The sequence below is a fragment of the Manis javanica genome, chromosome 12 (genome assembly GCF_040802235.1).
Source record: "Manis javanica isolate MJ-LG chromosome 12, MJ_LKY, whole genome shotgun sequence".
Taxonomy (NCBI): Eukaryota; Metazoa; Chordata; class Mammalia; order Pholidota; family Manidae; genus Manis; species Manis javanica.
Window position 1 is genome coordinate 90,162,005 of NC_133167.1, and position 22,947 is coordinate 90,184,951.

Below are 22,947 nucleotides of genomic sequence, written 5' to 3' on the forward strand. Positions count from 1 at the left end.
AAAGAAAATGTTCAGGTCAAGTGGTTGGCAATGCTTTTTGCAATTCAAAGGAAATTTATGATTCTCTTGGCACACAACAGGACAATCACGGATCTAATGATCACTAGAGCCGTTCTGAACTCTAGTGAGATTCTTCACTTCTTGGGTTCTAGAGAAGGAATGAAGGAGTAAGACAGTAGAAGCAGACAAACCTTTCTTGAATTATATATTGTGACACTTTGAGACTTTGATAAGATACAATCATCTTGTCTACTCTCTTCAACAGGCTATCATATACTGTCTAATGTAAGGAAGTCAGTTAAGTTGGAAAAATTACTGAATTCCCTTCCAATCATAAAATTAATGTCTTGCTCTTCAATTGATGAGTTATCTGGGAATCTGGGAGGGGCTGGTAGATTTTCATTTTCTGAAACTATTAAAAGAATTAATTCACATAGTGTTAAAACAAAGCTTAAAATACATCAAGCTCCCAATAAGTACTAGCTATTACTCTAATTACATTCTACACTCCAGCAATATTTAGATTTTTGTAACAAGCATGCCTTACTTTTGAAATAAGAAACAATACAATGTGAAAATAAATGAATACAAACTGATTTAAAAAATGAATGTTCTAAGGATTTCTTTTTTTAATATCAAAATGCAAACTGTGTTCTTTCAGTAAGTGCTCACTGACATGATGGATTTCAAGTTCCCATAGCTACTATCTCATTTCTTGATCACATTTAGCTTGATTCTCCCAGCAAAGTTTATAGGCCAAAGCAACTTAATACATAGAGGGGAGATCTCTTCGGTGTATAAGTAATTCCATTCCTCCCATCTCTATGAAATCACATATAAGTGTGTGTGTATGTGTTCAACATAGCAACTACTATATAAATCCAGGCACTCCACCAAATGGCTCACATAAACCGTATGCCATAGGCACTGGGTATTCCCTTTTTATACATAAGGAATTGGAGATTTCCTTACATGTAAAGCTAAAATAACTTGCCATACCTACTCAGATAATAAAAGGGAATGTGTATGAACCTGCAACAATTGGGAGGAGAATGCTTAAAACTTTTTTTAATTTGACCAAACCAATTAGAGCCAATTAGAAATAAAGAGCTGAGACAATATTAAGGGCATCCAAACACATGTGCCACATGCAAACAATAGGAAGCCCCAGCTTTTAACATGTCTAATATAGAACAGATAGCTAAAGGAAGCCAATTGACAGTCCCAAAATGAATCTGTCACACACACTTTAACCAGATTTTTTTTTTTAAATCAAAATCATCCATCAGGCAAAGGAAATAAGAACAAAGGGAGAAGCAGACACGTAACCCTGGGGCAGTTTCCATTTCTTTTCATTGGTCCCACATATCGCTTAGCCATATAAAACAAAGGCTCAAATGTGAATTCGAAACCAGAGGCAACTATGTAGGAATGCAGTTCATTAGCAGGAGCAGGGGGAGAAGGAGGATCATATGTTACAAAATAATAGAAATTGCTTCTTGGTAAGAAGTATTTTCAGAGCACAAAGGGACTAAGAGAAAATTCTGGCTGCTATGTACAATATAGATCATAAAACGGGGAAAAGAAACCTAGACCAAGAATTGACAATGAGTCAACATTTGACTTTAAATCAAGAGAATCCCAGGGAAATCATAAATCTCACACTAACATTCACTTCTGCTTGCTTGGTCACAGGCCACAAGAAAGCTTTGTCAAAGTTACCACGTAACCTCTGCAAACAGTGTGAATACCTTGATAATGAAAAATTATGAATGTGTAGATGAAACTGAAAAATAAAAATGTTTATTAAAGACATCCCCCTAAGCTTTAACATGTCCCTAGCCCCATGTTGTGATGTCACTCTATGTAGCAAAATCACAAATAGTTATGAAAAGATGATACATGGAGTCAGACCTATTTCAAATCTAAGTTTTGCCATTCATTAGCATTAGAACTACAGGAAGAATCTTAACTTCCTTCATTCTCAGCATATTAATTTTCTAAAACTGGGTATTATAATAATAAGTGTTCATTCTCTTAGCTGCCCACTTTATACAAAGTATCTTATTTTTAAAAGATCAAATATGTTAAATGTCTTGCCAAAAGTAATTTACAGTCACATAACTTGAATAAGATGTCTTTTTTTTCCATGTAATTCTTTCCAACAAGGCTATTGTTTAAAAGAAGTAATGTCTGAATATTGGCCTTTCCAGTATAATGGGATTTTATTAATATGTAGACAGTGCTTTTAGCTGTCTGGGCCCATGAAGCCAATATGAAAATGCTTTTCTGAATACTAATGATACTTTTATATGTCATTCAAGTCATGTAACAAATGACCTCTTTAAGTATACATGTACTCCTGCAGAACCATATTCATTCCAGACAGCTCACTTTTTTGGTTCCTGTTTTATACCTTGTCTACCCACCTTCATTCGCTTGTCTCCAGGCATCTTCAGCCTGAATACTTGTAGTCTGCAGAGGCTTTGTTCTGTTCCTTCAACCTAGACAGACCTCTTCTCCCTCCCTTCCTCCTCTCCTTTCTAGGAAGCCTCCCCTGTCCCTGACTAGTGCCCTTCCCCCCATGCCATCTTCTTTCCCCAGAATCCATGATTATAACTACTGTAGAGTTTAAAACTTGAGTGTTCTCACTGTTTACATCCCTCCCCCTTCTAGACCAAGCCTCTTCAGAGCAGGGAGCATGTCATTCATCTCTGTGTCCCCAGCAACTAGCTCAGAGCCTGACACAGAGCAGCGTTTCCAATACAGGGCATATGCAGATAACTCAGTTTCTTGCAAACTTGTCTAACTGAAAAACAAAGCAGACACCAAAATCTTTTCAATCCAAGACCTGAAAGGCGTTTTTTCCTCTTGTTAAACTTCTCCATAAAAATCTTTTTTATATTTCAATTCACTCACACTATCTCCTCCTTTCCTCACATGCATGCATGTTACTCAACATTCTTGCTTTCCATTTTTTAAAAAGGGAATGAGGTATTAAGGAACCCAAGAAACAGATTTGTGTTCCAGCCTAGTGTCTTACTAGGTATGTGATCAAGGCCAAATGTAAGACTTTTTTGAACCTTAATTTCTTCACTCAGCAAAATTAGATAGCTGCCATGTGCAGTTCAACCACCCCTACTACCAATGAGAATGTTGTAAAAACTAAATAAGATTATGTATAAAAACACCATGTCACTAACATGGTGTTACTTTTTGTATTTTTGTAGTACCACCTGCTGCAGAACGTGATACCCACTCTTTCCCTTGCTCTCTATTATCCTTCCAAATTAAGAGATCTTGCTGACACAATCAATAACAAACATAAGCAGTATAGTTAACAAAACCATGGAAACTAGGGGGGAAAAATCCCTAACTATGGTTATTATAGCAATTAAACACTTTGGTAAGATTAAATTAAATTTCCACTATAATTACTTTGTTTTCTCTTGCTCCCGAGTGTGTGACAATTTTTTGGCAGATGTTCTATAAAATCAAAGTATAGGAGGACATTTACTTGTTGCTGCTCTTTATTCCTCCTCAGGATTTCACTGGAATCCTCTGAAGTGTGAGTAAAGAAAATGCAACGTTAGAGCTAAGAACCAGTATTATGTGTGTCACATTGATTAAAGGGTTGTTCACTAGCAAAAATCTAAATACTAAGTCGCCATCCTGATTTCAAAATGTAGTTTGATATTAGCAGAAAATTTCTTAAGGAAGGACATAAATAACAATGAGAAATGTAGGAATAGTAAAGGAGCATCATTTTAGAGTAGGTATAGAACACACCTACCATGGTGTTACTAGGAATCACTTGAAGCTCTTCCAAATATTACATGAATTTTTAAATCTTATATAGTGGTAAGGTAGTTCAACGGAGCTGATAAAAATTCTTATTAGACTTAATTATACATATTAGCCTCTTACTTGAAAACAGTTCAGATTCAATTGATTACCTTTTCCTTCTATAGACCTGTTTACTGAGCTTTATAATGAAGTTGGAATTTTGATTGTGTAGGGTACTGACATTCTACACAGCATGTGCCTTATTTTAAAGAAACTGAATTTTAGGATTGAATATATCACTATTACAGCAGCTACCACTACTTTAACCTTCTTTCTCCCTCTGTCTCTCTTCCCATGGCCTGTGTTGTTTTTTTTTTTTTGCCCATCCACTCTTTCCTTTCTTCATCTAGAAGCTGTAAGAATCAGACACTTGAAATTCTCTCCTATGTACTGACATAATTTCTGGTTATTATATAATGAAAACATTTATTATATATTATGTTTTTCAAAAGTAAAGTTATTTACTAGGCTGTATGTAATTTTTGTATTTCATATCATTGTAGTGCTAGACACTGTCTCTGCTGTCATATGCATTATACTTACCCTGGCTTTTTCTGTATCTTGATGTTTTGTGGTTTGTTCTTTCGGTTTAATTCGTTCCCGTTCTTGAACCATTTGAATCTGAGGGAGGAGTATTCAGAGCTGGTCTCACACCGAAGCACTAACTTAGAGCCTGCGGCGGACTCTTGGCTTCTCATCTCTTTCAATCGGGGAGGCAAAGCTAACAAAGAAAAGAGAAGGAAAAAAAAAATCTGATCACTCCATCGTCTTTCAAAGAGAAACACTGATTTTAGGTGAGCCTGATCAAGACACCATCCCCAAACTCCTACTATCTGAGTAAGAATGATAGAAAAAAAAAAATGGATCTCAACTTGGAGAAGAATAAAATGCCCAAACAAAATACACTCGAGAAAAAAAAAGAGAACCTAGACTATAAAATTATTTGTTGCAAAATATTCTAGATAGTTACTTCATCAATCTTTACATTTCCTGGTATCATTAAAAATCCTGAATGTTGGCTATTTCAAACAACCAAAATATTATGCTAAAGGAGAATAAGTAACTAGTCCATTATTTTTAAAGCACATTCACATTCCAGATTACAATTTATCTTCATCATTGCTCTGTAAATAGGTACAGCAGGCATTATACCCATTGTTTTAAGCGGGGAAGTTTAATTTCAGAGACAGATAAGTGACTAACATGTCTATGGTTATAACTTTTCTGGAGAGTCAGAATCACACTATCCTACCATCAGCTGACCCAAAGAACCAAAAATTAATAAATCTTAGCAATGCTCCTTTCTTCAAGAGAGAAATTTCTTGGCAATTTCACTTTTTTTATTGGACCTACAGTTCCTGTCATACAGATAATGAGTGACCATCTCAGATGAACACCACACTCACATCAAAAGGTCGGTGTGACTGGATTCACCTCTTCTAAATCTTCTCAAGAGAGTCTGAGAGTACTTAAATTGTGCTTTAAGTTGTAGAACACTGCATATAAAACACCTATACACCATTCTTATTTTAAGCAAGACTGCTTAAAAGAATATCTTTTCTTTACTGAATTATTTGTGGATAAAATCATATCTGAGATTTGCTTCAAAATAAAATGGTGGTGGGGAATGGACAGGCATATAAATGAAACAAATTTCCCAAAAAGTTGATTACTGTATAAGTTAAGCTATAGGTACATATGATGGTTTGGGTAGTGTGTGTGTGTGTGTGTGTGTGTGTGTGTGTGTGTGTGTGTATAATGATAGATATTATTTTATTTTATAAAATTGTATATTATATATATATATAATTATCTATGTATAATAGTATACAGTGCATGTAGTTCTTTGATAATAGAAGTTTCAAAAGGCATAATGAATGGATTTTCCTCTGCACACAAAATTTCACTTAGTAATCAGCATCATAGAACTTGAGGTCTCAACAACTCTGTTTCTGCTGAGTCGGAGGAAAGCCAATGACAAAGCCCACTTCTGCTGCAGTTCAGGAATCAATAGGAAGTCCCTAAAATCAAGCCCAGACAAATGAGGCTGCACCTCCTTGATCCCGTGTGCAATATTCACCGGGGACAGAGACCAAGACTCCAGGGAGAGCAATCAGCCACGTCAGACACAAACAGTGTCTGCCCACGGTATGTTTGTTTTTCCATAACTCTGCCTTCACCAAGTAAAATTTTTTAAACAGTCAGGAATGAGCATATGAAGGTTCTGATAAATTACAGCAAACCCACTTGATGTTGTGATTACTTCTCAGTGTTCCAACAATGACATGTTTCCCTTTTATTTATCTGGAGGCTCGGAGATGAAATGGAGAAGCAGGTACTTGATAAAGAGACATAGTGATAGGTTAAAAACCTTATTTCAGCTGTTCTTCGCCTTTAATAACCTGATGATTTTGTCTAGTTCTTTCTTTCTGATGGCTGGGAAGTAAGATTTAATTCCTGAACAGCTTTCATAGGAGTCTTCTGTTTTAAATGTGGTTCATGAATCTCTGTTTTGGAGGTTTTTAAAAACATATTAAAAACAAATTCTCATCCATCTAGAATAGTGTTGGAGTATTCCTATTAACGCTTTAAGATCATTTTCAGTTCTGTAAGCCTGGTGAAGGCTTTTTAAAGAAAGTTGCTGGAGCTAAGTGGCACCAGAAAAACTGGTTTACATATATTAAAAATAATACATTGTTTCATTATTTTGCATAGAGACTAAAGGAACCAGTTTGAAATTGTGTGTTCATTGCATTACATTTTACTTGGCCCACAACCAAAACTCTCAAAGTTATTCCCTTGCTTCTAAGCAAAATGACCCAAGTACGGTATTTCAGGTATTCTTAACTGACAATTAGAACCACGTTCCATCACGACCACTCCGTACAGCTGCTTATCCATTCAGCCTGAATATAAATCTACTAGACTTTGTTTCCTTTACTTTGAATAAACAATCTTGATTTCAAGCACAAGGAAACAACTGGAAAAATTCAAATGGAGGGATACTCTACCAAACACCTTGGTCCAGGCTTCAGGAATGTCACTGTCATGAATGACAAAAGAAGACTGTGCAGCTGATCAACATGAAAGGAGATTAAAGGGATGGGACATAAATGCCATGCATGCTATGGACTGGATCCCGCTTCAGGGGGAAAAATGGCTTTATTTTTAATTTGGGACTATGGGGGAAATCTGAATAATATATTGTATCAAAATTAAATCTGTCAAGTTTGATAACTGCACTGTGGGTATGGAGAAGAATAACTTTGTTCTTAAGAAGTATCTGCTGAGTATTCAGCGATGAAATGTCAGGATATCTACAACTACACTTCAAAACTGTGTGTTTTTCTCATTTATTCACAGTGAGTCAATTCTCAACAGACTATATTTTCTTTCATTAAATTATAAACAGACAATTACAAGTTAATGGATACATTTTAAAAGTATGTATGTTTCTCAGATACACAGTTTGCTCACATAATAATATCATTTATTTCATTGGAAAGAAAAAAATCTAACTACTTCACCAGGTAGTTTCTAATTCTTGGGTATAAATAACTTCATCAGGCCAGGGGCAGTTCTTAAACCTGGGGGCGGATTTTTTTTAACTGAGCACTTGGAATTCAAAATCACAAAAATATTTTATTTGACGTTCAACTTTTGGCCAAGAGCAAATGGCCTGTTTACTAAAACTTGGTTGAAAACGCAATGCTAAATTAGTGCTTCAAATGTAAGGAGTGTTCTGAGAATCTTTGGCATGATTTCATCGTGTTTGGTCTACCACAGTTCATAATTTTGCTATTGATGTGTTGTTTCTGGAGAGCCGGTACTTCCACACCCTGAAACAACATGATGATAGAGTCAGTTTTAAGCAGCCTTTGCCTAAATTTACCTCAAACCTGCCTGACATTAATATGAAGGTATCCACACCCTTAGAAATGTATCAACAGACACTAAGCGGCAAAAAAGAGCAGCCTTCAAAAATAGAAACTCGAAAGCTCTCAGAGCAGCGTCACACATTTTACAAGCACTTCTTTTTACAGGCTGTAAGGGTTTTTAAAGGCTTTTAAAAGATCACAGACATACTCTTCTGACTAAGTCAATGTAAGTAGGTGCAGTAGGTAAACTTAGGTCTATTTTCAGCACTTCTATGTTTCTTTACTTGCTGTGTCACACAATGTAGAAAAAAAATTAGGGCAGTAATCTCAAAATATTTATTTCATACTCTGACCACACAAAACTTCAAGGTGATATGTTCATTTTTTCTAGTAATGTAACATGTGAATAAATATTCCTGACTAAGGTGAAATAAATGTGAAAAGAACCATTCACCTAAGCATTCCTCTTGTTCTAACTGTCTACTCTGCACTGATATCTTAAATGTATTCAGTGTTGCTGTGTCAAATCCTGGGCTGTATTGTTAAGAACAGGAGACAAATTTTAGCATATGTATGCTGTCGAGATTGGCTGATAGCACTGGACACTAGATAAGTTCTTGTTTCTGTTCCTTGAAGGGTTTGACAATGCAAAGCTAACCCATATCATTACTCTCCGTGTTTGACTGCACAGTTAATCTGAAGAGCTTCAACACACTGAACAAATTAAACAGGAAACCTGCAAAATATTATCAAATAACAGTGCACTTTCAGCTGCGATCCCAGTGAAGTCTTCCTACATAAAACCTTTTAAAAGCCTGACATCTCACACAGTGAAAATTGGTTGTTAGTTAATGAAAGCCACACGCGTATCATTTATCAGCCCTCTCTACACTGAAGGATGTCCTTTTTTGTAGTCATGTTCAAGGTAAACAAATTGCTGAGGAAAGCCTCCTTCCCTGATAGTTTCTAACTCATTGCACTATCTTAAGGAGAAGATGATGGGTATGCACAGAGTGGAAGAACTTTAGCCTTTGCCATCTGGTCTTTTCTGAGCTGCACTCACAAATTTGACTATAAAAGGGAAAATTTGTCAGATTAAAATCTGTAAATATAGCCATGTAAAAGACAGCAAGTTCTCGCAGCAAGCGGTGTCTCAGAACACACCTAAGATTAAGACCACTGCTCCTGATGACGTGAGTGATCTTAAGAACCATCAATAAGGTCATCACCTGTTGCCATGCATGTTGACATAGTGCTCACCCTGCCCTGTGCTCCAGCTGAACCATCCTTCAGATAGATGGTTCCTGACTCCAGTTAACTACACTTCCCCAGGAGCTAATGGGATTGCCATTTGTCCCTGTGTATTCAGCAGGATATTTGGAGAATGAGATATGACACATGGGTGTCTTCGTTTGAGAGAAAGTCACTATACAATTCAGGTTTTTGTTATAAAATATTCTAAGGCTGACTCCAAATCCTTGGCAGCAAACTAAACACACTGAGAATATGCTTCAAAGTGTGGTTAAGATAGCTGGGCTCCAGACATACCATCTGAGCAGGTTCATGTCCGCCTCCTTACATGATGCAAGGATGTGTATGCGTACTACTGAATAACAGCTTTGTGAGCATATGGAAAAATCCTCATAATGTGCATAGAATGTGTCAGTATATCTACAACATACAATAAAACTGGGCATGATATCCCAGCACTTTGCTTCTAATATTCACAATGGCAAGGCCTCTACAGGCAAAGCTGACTTCTCGCTAGTGTTAAGTTTGATTTCTCAAACCTTTCAGTTTCTATTGGTGGGGATTTATGCACGTGGATGTGCTCAAAGTTTCACTTCCCACAATTAACTGTTGTAATGTTGGCTGAAATGGTATGATTCTTTTAAATCATCTATTTGAGGGTATGAGCCACAATCAGCCTGGTCAAAAACAAAGCTTAGTCTAAGGTCACAGAAAATGACCAGTCACATTCTGTATCTGAACACCATACCCATCAGGCTGCACTGAAAAAGCCCATGTACAGAAAGAGGGCCATATAAGGAATTTATCCCTGCTAAATCCAAGGAGGGGTAAGAGCAGATACTAGCGGGTGGTTGCAGTCCCTGTTCGGAGGTGTAGGCTATTGGTAGTGGTGGGCTGTGTGTGTGTATTTGATTGGCCCTATATTCAAACGTCCAAAAGTCCAAATTTATTAAACGGAAGATAGATAGAAACTTGGGGGCCTAGCACAAAATAGGACTTCACGTCTTTGATGAAAGAATAAGTAGGAGGACAGACTAGAAGATATTGATAAAAAAGAGACCCACATCCAAGAATGATTCCAGAGGCCACACCTACCTTCCCCAAAGACTTTTCATTGAAATCAAAGGGCCCCATGACAATTTTTGTCTTGTACGCACTCCACTCAATTAGGATTCATACTCTGCCACGTAACACTACTTAAAAGGAAATGACAATCTAACTGGAAAATGGTCAAATCTAACTTGGAAATTTCTATGTTCCCCTATATTGCTCTTATCTGGTCACTGTGGTTAGAGTGTCTCCTAGAACTGTGCTTCAGCTAAGACCACAGTTACGGTGATCATGTTCATTCCATCCCAGTTAGTGCACCTCATCTCAGAGCCTCCCCAGAGGCCAGGCTGTTCTTCCACGGCAGCAGCAGGAGCATGCACATTTGGAAATTACCTCCTCTGCCTACAAATCAGAGCTGACTGTCTTCCCTGACTGAGCCCAGGCTACAAGAGCTAAGCTTGCACTCTTTTACTGATGCTCAACACATATCCCCAAATTTACCTTTGTGTCAAATTCCCTTTATGCTTCAACAATTTATGTATGCATTTCATGTGAGGTGGAAATTACTATTTCCATTTTACAGGTGAGGATATGGGAGGTTATATCAGAACTTGTTCAATGCTGTAAGGCAAATTAAGATACAGTTCAGGATTAAAACCCAGAACTTCCCAGCCGGATGCTCTGCATTTTGAGATGGGAGCAGGGAAAGAAGAGGACAGCAGACAAAAAATCCAGGAATGGTTATTCTATTTCACAGCCACTATGGTGATTTTTTGTTTCTAATAAGCTATGTATAACAAATCACCTCTCTACTGCGAGATTTCTACATGCCTGCCAAGAGCTTTACAACACTTCACAATAGGTGCAGATGTATTAGGTAAGAGAATTTTTCAGCTTGAAAATTGATATTATGTTTGTGGAAATTAGCATCCTCCTCTTCTATATGGTTCTATGTAGTTCTTGCCCAGATTTCATAGGTTGAGAGCCAAAGGTGACATTATAAAACTACCATAACAGTGTCTCCAAGGCCTAGGAGATGAAGTTTAAATAAGGTTGTTTTAGTACTTTCAACAATAAACTCCTTTAGAATAATAATAGCTGGTTGAGTACCTACTATGTGCCAGGAACAACATGTTCTAAGCACTTGACACTAACTCTCTTGAGTTTTAAGATAATTTTAGGAGATGTGTATTAGTATCATTATTCCTAATTTACAGATGAGGAAACAGCAACAGAGAGGTAAAGTACCTTCTGACAGTCACACAGCAGTGACATAGGGATGCCCACATCTGGGCCGAGATAGCCTGACTCCAGAGCTCCTGCCTTTAACTACCAGGCAGTAAACTGAAGCATTTGGTACATTGGCTATGGGTATACACAGTACAAATGTAAGATTTATTGACAGATTAAAAATGACCATAGTTTCCTGATAAAAACCTGGGATACATCACGTGACAGATCGTTTCTGTATATATTCCAAGTGGAAAAAAGTCTGGGAGAGGAAGATAGGGAAACTGCTGAATTTTCTAAGCTACTTTGATGATTTATGGGGAAATAAAACAAGACAGAACACTTCCAATTAGTATGATACAGAAGAATTGTTTTTGAACTGAGTGGCTGTCTGTCATCTACCAAATGCCACAAGGGGTGAACCACGTGGTATTTCCCGTGTTCACTGAAACTTGAGATCGTCCATGTGATAAGAGGGCAAAAGAGGATCTTAACAGATTTATGTTGTTCTTTCAAGGTGAAAGGCAATGCACAGTGACAACGGATGCTGGAGTTCAATCACGGTGCAGTCACCGGCAGCTTTAAGGTAAGTGTTCAAACAGACTTTCCCGATTAATGCTGTCACTACAGCTGCCCCAGTTACAGCATCTCACTCACGGACACATAGAAGATATCCCACATCTCCATCTGAGGTCATCAGTACAGGGTTAAAATAGATCCTTTACAGTTTGACCTAATTGATGTGCAGCAAACTTCATTTGACCTAAGTTTATAGATTTAATCTTTTCTGCCATCCAAAAGCAGGGCTTTTTTTTTCATTTGTTATACATCCCTGCCCCATTCACTTCCAATATGTCATTTAAACAGAGACATGGAGAAATATCTAGTTATTGAAAATTTGATAGTACATTTATTTATTTTCTTGTAACAGAGCTTTTCTCTTCTGCTGTGTCTACGGCTTAAGTAAATTTAGCACATCAGCATGACTTTGATGTGTTAACAATGTTTATCTGCATAACCACTATTTCTTTGTTCAATTGAATGGCAATCTTTTAATCTTTTAATTAATGGATGTTACTAAAATTCTTTTTTTTTGAAAAGAAGGCATTCATTTAGGTGTTCTAAACTGGATAAAATCCCTAGGTAAGATGTGTTAGCACTTGCTTATAAGTAGTTTTAAACAGTGACAGGAATGGGAAAACTTTCAAACAATACATTAAACATACACAGAAAATATAAAGAGTGCATTTGAAAAAAGCCCCCCAGTGATCTACCAATATTAGTTCCCCAGGATCTATTTTTCACAAAGCTATTTAGAACTGATTCATTCCATGAACAAAAAATATGTAGCAGAGCTAATCATGTAATAAATGTCCTTGCAAGACTTGTAAAATCCATTTGGTATTTGAACAGGTCAACTATCCTGTAACCCTTCTGACTTTTCTTTTTTTTAAATTGAAGTATCATTGATGTGCAATCTTATATTGCAAGTACACAACAGAGTAGTTCAACAGTTACCCATGTTATTAAATCCTCACCCCCAGTAGTGTGGTTACAACATAGGAAGATGTTAGAGAATCACTGGCTATATTCTCCATGCTGTACTACCATCCCCAGGACCAACTTAAATTATGATTGAGCACTTTTTGTGCCCTTTTTCCCCCCTCACCCTCCTCATCTGTCCATCCCAATCCCTTTCCCATAGTAACCACCAGTCACTTCTCAGTGCTTATGAATTTACTGCTGTTTTGTTCATTTTGCATTGTTTTCTTTTTAGAGTCCATAATAAATGCCATATGATTTCACTTCTTTGTGGAATCTGATTTTTCTTTTTTATGCACAGATACCTTATTAACCGAATGACACTAAATGCTACATGCTAGGATTGAAAGGAGGCTTCTCGACTCACTGAGGCCTGCCAGATCAATACTGAATTTCTCTTTGCTCTGTTTACTATAGTTTAAATAACTTGCTTTGCATCCCTTCTTAGGTAGGGCCCAGAAGTTTGACTTTTTAAGGCTCTTCAAAGCTTGTGTAGCTTTCTGCATTTTTAAGCAGGTCCACAGATGACCTAACAATCGAACCCTTATCATTTTACTTCTACCCCTGGGAAACACTAAGGAGGGCAAGTTTCTTATCTTTGGGTCCCTAGTGTCATGAATTTGTTGACGAGGTGGAAAAAGACCAAAGTCAAATTAAACAGATTGTTCATAGAAGAAAATCTGTGCTATATCACTGATGATTTAGCTAAAGCAATCTAATTTTGTGACCTATCTAACAGAGCCACAAGGCCGTCATGCTTTCCTGTACGGTCTTCCGAAGACGAACTGTGAGATTAGAGCCGAGTAGCCTGGTTTCAGATGACACATGCACATATCACCATCAAGAAGAATTCAGGGTTTCCCTTGTAGAAAATAATTCAGTAGAGCATCTTTTGAACACATAACTGAGCTGCTTCCCATACAGTGTGAGATACCTACTAGTTCCTAAATTGCCATAAAAATTTCTCAGCACAAAGATTCACAAATATTGCACAAAAGGAACCTGAATCCAGCTTACTTAGCTTGTCAACATTTACCTTTGACCTCCTCCACAGGGAGAAGGCGCTCCTCTAGAAATATCTTTTGTGCTGTTTGTTTTATTGATGAAAAAGTGTTTAATTAGATTCTTTGTTAATAGTTTCTAGTCCATGAATTTAAATGACTAAACTCTACCCAAAATGTGCTTAACTTCTGCCTCTAGCTCTCCATAGTCTCTATTAGTAGGAAGACTGGGAGTCAGCAAACCTGGGTCCAGTGCTTAGTTGGTCTATGGGACTAGGGAGTCACGTAATTACTCTGAACCTCAGTAAACTTGTGCAGGAAAAGGGGGATTAGCATCTGACTTATCTATTTCACAATTGTGAAAACCTAATTAGAAAACAGTAGTGAAAACAATTTGCATCTTTAAAGGAATGAGTTATTACCACTTAGTGATGACATTATCTATATACAAATCATCTGCAAAGTCAGAAAAATAGGAGCTCATATAAATCCAGATGGCATAAAATTACATAATTAACACCTGAAAAACAACATATAGCTTTGGTCACTCCTCAAGACACATACACAGAAAAGCAGCTGAAAACTATCCAGAGAAGTCACTAAAGGGTTCAAAGGGAAGGCTGCCAGTGTGAAGGCACAGACTGGACATTACAGGTCCTAAAGGCTGGTACAAGGAAGGCAATGGGTCTTTAAAGGCATAAAATTTTTTGACCCGTAGAATACAATGCAAGGGAAACCCTCAAAGCATGAAACAAACCATTTTAGAATAAAAAAGGAAATGAAATTTTGTACAGTAAGAAGTATAATTTGGACAATGCTTATTCTGGCAGGCTGAACAGAAAAATGAGTTGGGAAGCCGCATACAGCAGGGAAAGATGGGCTGGGGAGCCAGGCAGGCCCAGGTCCCAACTTCACCTTGACTCAGTCCCTCACCCTATGTGAGCCTTGGCCCCCTCATCTCCAAGGGGGGTTTGCTATACACAGGGTGGAGGGGGAGGCCAGAGCTCTGCACCATGGACTTTGAACAACACACTGCCAAGCACACCAGAGACCACATCCATAACAGCTTTTTAAAAAAATAGCAGATTCACAAGGAATTAATTAGAATCATGGATGGAACTGAACATGTTACTAAAAGGAAACTGAACTATAGAGAGCTCATGGTTTGATTAGCAAGCCAGCTTCAGAGAATGCGACTTTCACCACCACTGGTGACATCATCCGGTGACCTGCGCTGCGTGGACTGAGATGGCATTTCCTACACTACTGGCACTTAGCCTACTGTTTATCAAGTAAACGATCTCATTTCAGCACTGAAAGGTCCTCAACGTGATGAGAGCTGAATAAGGTCTGTAAATTAGGTAATAGGATGGTACCAATGTTTAGGTTTAGTTTTGATCACTATGCCAGGGGAATGGGCAGCTGGGTGAAGGGCACGTGGGTCTCTGAACTATCTTTGCAATTCCTCTTTATATCTAAAGTATTACCACCCACCATCCCCCAAATATTGCAAGATGACTAGTCTAATGTATGTATTTTTTGAATGGTAAGTTAACGGCCGTCTTCTGTGTTTGCATAAAACCATTATGACTCCACTTTTTACAATGCGTTTTATCTTTATAGGTGTTTCTTGTACCCAGGAGACAGTAGCTCCCTTAGCTCATTAGCTTTTTTCTTTTAATTCATCTTTTATCCTGGCATGGTGGTCAAGAATATTTGCTGAAGGGAAGAATTAAATTAATAAAGCATAAAGTCAATCTATGATTCAAATACTCCACAGCAAATAAGCCACTAGTTTCTCACTGATGCACAAACTTTATGTAAAAACATACTGGCTTTTATCACGGTTATCACCAATTTCTTAATTATATGATAGTAACCTTTTATATGACCTTTCCTTAACCAAACACATTAGAATATTTGATACTGAAAAGAACTTTTTCTGGAATCCAACTACTATCCAGACCCTGGCTCACTCATAGAGATAACTGGCTTTATTCTCCTGGGTATTTCTTGATTTACATTCTTTCAACATATATTACTGTGTATCTCTTAAATAGATACCACTGTTTTACTCAAGATGCAGACATGAGTAAGAAAAACAAGATCTCTACTCTCTTGGAGCTTACATCCTGGGGTGAGGGCAGAAGTACAGGGAGAACCTATTGACCAACTGGACTGTCATATGATTTGTGGAATAAATCCTTCATCATTACAATCCAAAAGCACTAAAAATTGTTGAGGTAGCTATATCCTCTCCACTTAGTCATGCAACATAGCTTTCTTTTCTATTTAAATTGAAACTTTTGAGAATTGATCACTAAATCTATACACAACCAACTAATATTAATCAGTTAAGCACTGCTCAAGTGATATAATGGCATTTGGAAAGCTTTTACTCATGATAACACATTATATTTTATTAAAAATAACTGTATTGGTGAGGCTTTCTCTGCATAAAGTATATTCTCAATCTTTCACTGTATTATGCCACACTTTTGCCATGTTAGGACTACATGTAAGGAGTGCGATATACTGGTTAAAGACCTGAGTAGGCAGACCTAAATTCAAGTCCTACTCTGCCATATACTAGCTGTGCAACCTTGGGAAAATTATTAAAATTCTCTTGGCCCTGGTTTCCTGAAATGTACACTGAGACTATGAGAGAACCTACATCAAAGAGCTGCTAAAAGGGTAATGCAAGAAAACACAATTAAAGCATGTAGCAGTCAGTGTGTGTCACCCTGCAAGCACTCAATGAATGCCGGTTGCTATTCTTATTATATCATTGCTTAAGTCCTTGGTAAATTTTAGCAACTTATAAAGCTTTCTAAAAGTTTTCATAAAGTTTGTAAAGTGTCTGCCCACTTAGAGCAGAGCCAGATGAAAGCACAACCTCACTCTGGGGCGGGCAGAAGAGCTAACTCCCAAAGACGTTTACATCCTAATTCCTGTGACCATGTTGCCTGGGGTGGCAAATGGGATTTTGAAGATGGAATTAAGGTAAGAACCTTGGAATGGGGAGATTATACTGTATTACCCTAGGCACCCCACCTCGTCAGGTGAATCCCTAAAAACAGGTATCTCTCCCTGGTGTAGTCAGTCAACAAGAATGGTCAGAGAGGTAAGATACTGGTGCTGGCTTTAAAGCCAGAGGAAGGGGGCCCTGAGACAAGGAAGGGGGGCAGCCTCTAGAAATTGGAAAAGCCAAGGAAATGAACTCCCTCCCAGAGCCTCCAGAAGGGAAAGCAGTCTGATTTTAGGTCCATGAGACCCATCTTGGAATGCTGACCTACAGAACTTTAAGATCATAAATGTATGTTGTTTTCAGCCTTTAAGTTCATAGTAAGTAGTTACAGCACCAACAGAAAACTAATGCAATTCTAAAGAGAAATTGGTTGTGTTGACTGTCCAGTATTAAGAACTGTGAAGTGCTAACTCATGAAATGGTGTATAGGATCCTAGTGGCTAATAACAGAGAAACCAGGCTGAACAGAACCACTAGTGATGCATCACTTCACCTCCATACCCTCCCATCCAGGGTCCAGGAGAAAGCTCCACACCGAAAGAATCATAGACCCAAAGAATCGTTAGGACCAAATAAACCATTAGGAGCTCAGGGACTGAAGTTCACCCCCCTGAGACTGCCCCCAACCAACAGTGGCTCAGAGGACCATTCTCCTTCCCTGGCCTTGGTCTCCTGTTTCATAAAATTAAGAGGTCAGGTCATCTTTAAGTGCTGGTGGGCTCCAAGGGGAGTCAGGGAGGTTTTCTTCTCCGTTTTGTACACTGTGTTTCAAGAATTAATGAGCAGAGAGTCACCGACCTAATTTTTATTTTTAAACATGATTTATGAATATTGGCATCCCAATGGCAATAGTATACAAAGAGAGAGAGAGAGAGAGAGAGAGAGAGATGAAGATGAAGACAGGACTTTTACAAAACTGTCCAAGGCTTTCATGAACCCAAACCTAAATATTGATAGAAATGTGCTTAAATCTGACAGTTAAGGCAACAAAAGGAGTTATTTTTCTAGTGACTTTACTATTTAAGTAGCAGGGGTTTTTTTTTTTCTTCCTTGACTTTTGGAAAATATAGTCATTTAGGCCTTTTAGTTTAAGAAAATTAAACAAAATCCTCAAAAGACTTTACAGATTAACATTACATTCACTTCTGGGTTGAAGTCTGATGAACTTCATCACTTGGGAAGCACACATCTTAGTTCTATGACCTGATTTCTATTTCCTGCAAAATGTTGGTATACCTCAAATATCTCATGTAACCTGAAGGGAAAATTGTGGGATGGAACCAAATGTGTGCAGCAGATCTGCTGGATAATGATCTATGTATAAGAATGGAAAAATCCTCCTGAAATAAGCTGTAAGCTATAGAAATACTGCACTTAAAAACCTAGCCTAGATCAAGCTTATACAGGTCATGAAGGCCCTTTCTAACAACTGCTTCGTACTGATCTCTGTTGGAAGAGAATGCTCAAGAACAAAGGTCTGCAAAATAGGTACCAGTTTCAAGGCTTAAGGATATAAAGATTCAACTCAGCTGCTGAGAACAAATATTATTGGAGCTGTAACTATGCTAGTTTTTTTTAAAATCAGGATCTGGATCATAATTATTCATGTTGGTGCTCCAGTTACAATTCCATAACTTCTGAGTTCTCTTCACCTAGTACTACTTTTCCCAGAAGCCCCATTATTTTTAGTGTGTGATTTTTGCAAAATGAGGATTTTTGTTTTGTTTTGTTTTCTTTCTGTTTTTCAGGAAAGCAAACATGAAGTTATAGCAGAAATATCTATAAATAGGACAGGGATCTGTCAATGGTCCTGCGTGTTCCCCACCTCCACCAGCTCTACCACACCAGAGGTTTCAAACCTGGTGTATGTCTAAGTCACCAGGGCCAAGTTTACCAAAATGAGTATGAAATAGTCACATGCCCCCATCAAGACTCTGACTCACTAGGGTCAGAGAAAAGCCTAAGAATGGGCTCCTTTGAAAAGCATCCCAGATAATGGTGATACAGGTGGCCTGGGAACACCATTTTCAGAAATATTACAATGCTCTGGAGGGCAGTTCTCTCTAAAAGTTGCCCCTTATTTATAAAGCAGTAACACCCACTCCATTAAGTCTTTCCAATAAAGACTATTTTTTTTTGAATGTTTAAAGTTTATTGTCTTAGGTAAATCAGAAAGAAATAAGATTTAATTTCTCTTCTGGAGAAACTCAGAATTGTGTAAGAAGAGACACACATAAATTAAGGGAATTTTTACATTTTTATTAGAAGTCCTAGAATGGGTGGCATCTGCTTGGTTACCTACAAGGCTTAAATTCTAACTCTTCATATCCAAAATAAGTTACCTAGGAGTCAGCGCCAGGCTTAAAAAAAAAAAAAGATGAGAGAAAGACAGATATTCCAAAATATTTCTCCTGAACTAGATACCTGCATGCATCTTTATGTGTAAGGAGAGGTAGCGTATTCTCTATGTAAGGGCAGAGTAATTTCATAATATTTAAACAACTGATTTAAAGTATGTGTCAATCTGGAACACATTTATTTTGGAGAATTCGAACAGAGGTTGCTTAAAAATACTTTCTTTCTCATCTTAAAAGCTATGCAAGATAAAGAAACAATTTAAAACTTGTGTTCTCTACAAGGAGTCCTCATATTGGAATACTCAGATCTAGAAATGGTAGTTAAGAGCTATTCTCCTTCCCAGACCTCATTCCACCTTCCTTACAACATTCACACCCTACCTTAGTGCTACCATTCAACCTTTACAAGAATACTACCTCCAAATCATCTCACTTTATACTTCTCTCCTAGGCAACCATGAGTATTAGTACCTGTGTGGATATGAGTATCTCCAGCCTAGATCTCTCCTTTGAAATCTAGATTTTGCTAGTGTTGCTTATCTCAAAAAATGGCACACACATCCATTTAGTTGAGCAAATTGAAAATTTTATCTGCTCATCTATTCAGGCCCTACGTACAACCCACTGCAAAATTTAGTTGATTTTACTACCATCCCACCCCCCAGTGACATCCCTAACCCTTCCTGGACAGGAACTTCTGGGGTAAAAATTAGGCAAGAAGCAGAGCCAATGAACTAGAAACTAGTCAACTGAAAAAACAATCACAAAAGCGGGAAAGAGGAAAGAAAGAAGAAGTAGGGCAACCACAGGGCAATTAAACACCAACTGAACTAAAACACTCATCCCAGGAAAGGGGGAAGTAACCAGAAAAAAAGAACTGCTCTCATGAAGGATGGCAATGCCCATGTGGATGTCCAGGCCAGACAGGTCAGTCCAGCCAGTCTGGACACTAAGGCCAAGGTCAGCTGGGAAACTGGACAAAGGATTAGAAGCTAGAGTTGGAAGAAGGAACATTCCTGAGTGGGGAGTTAGAAAAACGATTCAGGGTCTGCTATTTAGCTGCATTCTACATTTGGCTTTAGATCTGTAGGTTCACTTCTGTTTTCAAGCTGTCTGGTTCTCCCCAGTAGCTTAGAACTCCAGGCTTCTAAGGCTGAAGCGTAACCAATTCTCTCACAACAACTTGACATTCTGAACAGAATTCAAGTTTCAGCTATTCTGTTTACAAATGTGGGAGAGAGGGGGATGGCAGAGCTGCAGCAGAAACCATCTAAAATAAGAGTATTCAGTGACTTGATCAACTAGTGGACTGAGATTTCTTAGAAGTATATTTGAGTTAATTCAACAAAGGCCTTTTGAAGGCCTGATGAAAACCCTAAGAACACCCAGGTTCCTAGTCTATAGAACTTGCTGGAGCACATAAGCAATGCCAGTTACAGAAAATTAAAATGAGGACTGTTCTAACAAAAAGCAAGGATAGATACATTATGACAGAATACTGAGATGATAATAACTCTTCAAGGGATATCATAGGAGAGGTAGGCAAAATATGACCCTCTGGCCAAATTCTGCCCACCATCTGTTTTGTAAATAAAGTTTTTTGGGAGCATAATCATTTTTTAAATAAATCATTTGTGGCTGCTTTCATGTTAATCTGCATGGTTGGCTCTTTACAGAAATGTATGCAGACTCCTATTACGGAGGAACAAGTCATGATAGAGTACCTACAGAACTTCACCCAGAAATTAGAATTGACCGATTTCATTAAGACAGGCTGCAGAATGGGAGTAATTCACGTGGGATCCGTATTTTGAGATCTCTGACCTGAGTACACAGAGTGGAGTGTCCAAAATTTTATCTGAGCGCAAAAGGAACTTGCTCCCCATCCAAATAAGCATAGGGGGCTCTGATATGCTAATGACAAATTTGCTGGCTTTACCTAGTTCAGGCAAAGAATTGCTTGAAAATGAGGGTGGGATGTATATACATGAGAAAAGGATGGAGGGGAAATCAATCTCGAAGTAAGAAAATAAACATTATGAATTTCTGAATTAATACTTTATTTGACATATATTTATTTAGTTTTTATATTTTTGTTTGATGATGATTTTGTACCTAGAAAAAGAGGAGGACTGATTCATCCAACCCTGACTGACAGAGACCCCCTGGGTGAGGATAATTATCAAAGAGTGGAAATGAAGTTGGAAGTTGAACAACTGCATTTATCCAACAGAGGAAAATCCTGATATTACTGGATTAGTAGCTTATACGATCTTCTATCCTGTTTAAATCTGAGAGGTTATTTCATTATGCCCCTAACGGCTGTCAATGATTTTCAACTATAGTCAGGATGATTGGGATAAGATGTAAATGTAAGTTGGAATAATACATTGTAGTTAAGCAAAACTATTCCAGGATTGTAACTGTGACAATGGATTATTACTTTAGAAAGAATGAATTTTGGCTTAAGGAATCAGATATGGACAGTAACAATAGGAGGAGACTTTGAAACTTTATCCTAGAGGCTTTCTATAACTTGCTTATTCTATATGGAGGACATTTTGTCCAGGTGTTCCTGGGAGGGATCTGAGATCATTTACAGAACTGTGCTGAGTTTTCCTAATGGGGATTAACAGGAAAAAAGTACATGACTTTAACCTAAAAATTGAGAAGTTGGGGCAAATAGATCTTAAACGAGAGAAGTGTGTTTCGTGTTCTATTTCCAAAATGTGTTGCGAGCGTTTCTTTGAAAGGAGGAAATGAGAATCATAGAGTTGGATTGGGATGAAATGTTTTGCATAAAAAGTCAGAAGACAGGCCAATTTTGAAATGCAGGCAACATAAGAATATAATAAAGATAGGAAGTAAAAATGAACATTAAAGAAAAAGGCTAACAATGAAGTGCAATGAAAATTACGTGGTGTTTGGAATCAGTTCAGGGACTGAATGTCAGCTCACTAGCTGTGTTTATAGTCATGTGTGTATTTGTAATTCAATAAACAGACATACATGGTTATAGCATATATGTAAGTATTTACTGTGAGTTTTATTACTGTGGAATTTATTTCTACCTATTCCTTTTGAGTAATTCTGTTGGCAAGGAATCTAAGTCTTGTATATGAAGCCGGAACCAAGAAGGTGGGGAGACAGAGGCAGCACCAAAGCAGGAAGAGGACCCAAGTGAAAACCGTGAAGATAGGCCCTGAAAGTCAACCCCTCCTCTCCAGTGCTGTAAAATCTTGGTGGCAGCGACTACTCAGATATGGACCAGTCTTTGAATGGGTGGTGCTGAAAATCTACTTGAATGCATTTGATTTACAACACAGAAAAATGAATTTACAGTATCTCAAACTGCAAAGGAACAAAGATCCTAAAATATTTCTAGTGAGCAAGGGATGCTAAATAAAAATAAATAATAGACCCCAGTATCCATTATTACTAGTTTCAAATGTAGATGTTACTACTGTATCTTTAATTAGGAGTGCTGTCTTTAAGGTTTTATTTTATTGTCTATAAAATATTAATAAAGGCTATGACAAGTTCACTCTGACCTCCTACCCTTTCCATCCTCTTGACCCAGCTTTCCAGTAAATAACCCGGCAAAGCCCTGGTGTACATCTCTATACACACCACCCATTCAGCTACTTACAAAACTGTACTGTTTTCTCATATGCAATAAGCAACAACAAAAGCACTTCTTAGGGATTTGGTTCAAAGATAAACTTTCTGGGTATGATGAACTCAATATACATTAATATCAGTCA

At 37.7% G+C, this 22,947-nt stretch overlaps 1 protein-coding gene across 6 annotated transcripts in view; it reads right to left on the reverse strand.

Moving 5' to 3' along the window:
- Positions 1 to 22,947, reverse strand: part of NRG1 (neuregulin 1) — a 988,266-nt gene that overhangs the window by 153,488 nt on the left and 811,831 nt on the right. For all 6 annotated transcript variants that reach the window (XM_073219027.1, XM_073219031.1, XM_073219030.1 and 3 more), the window contains exon 2: positions 4,390 to 4,567. In XM_073219027.1, the coding sequence (XP_073075128.1) occupies positions 4,390 to 4,567 (178 nt within the window). The remainder of the gene's footprint in view (positions 1 to 4,389; positions 4,568 to 22,947) is intronic.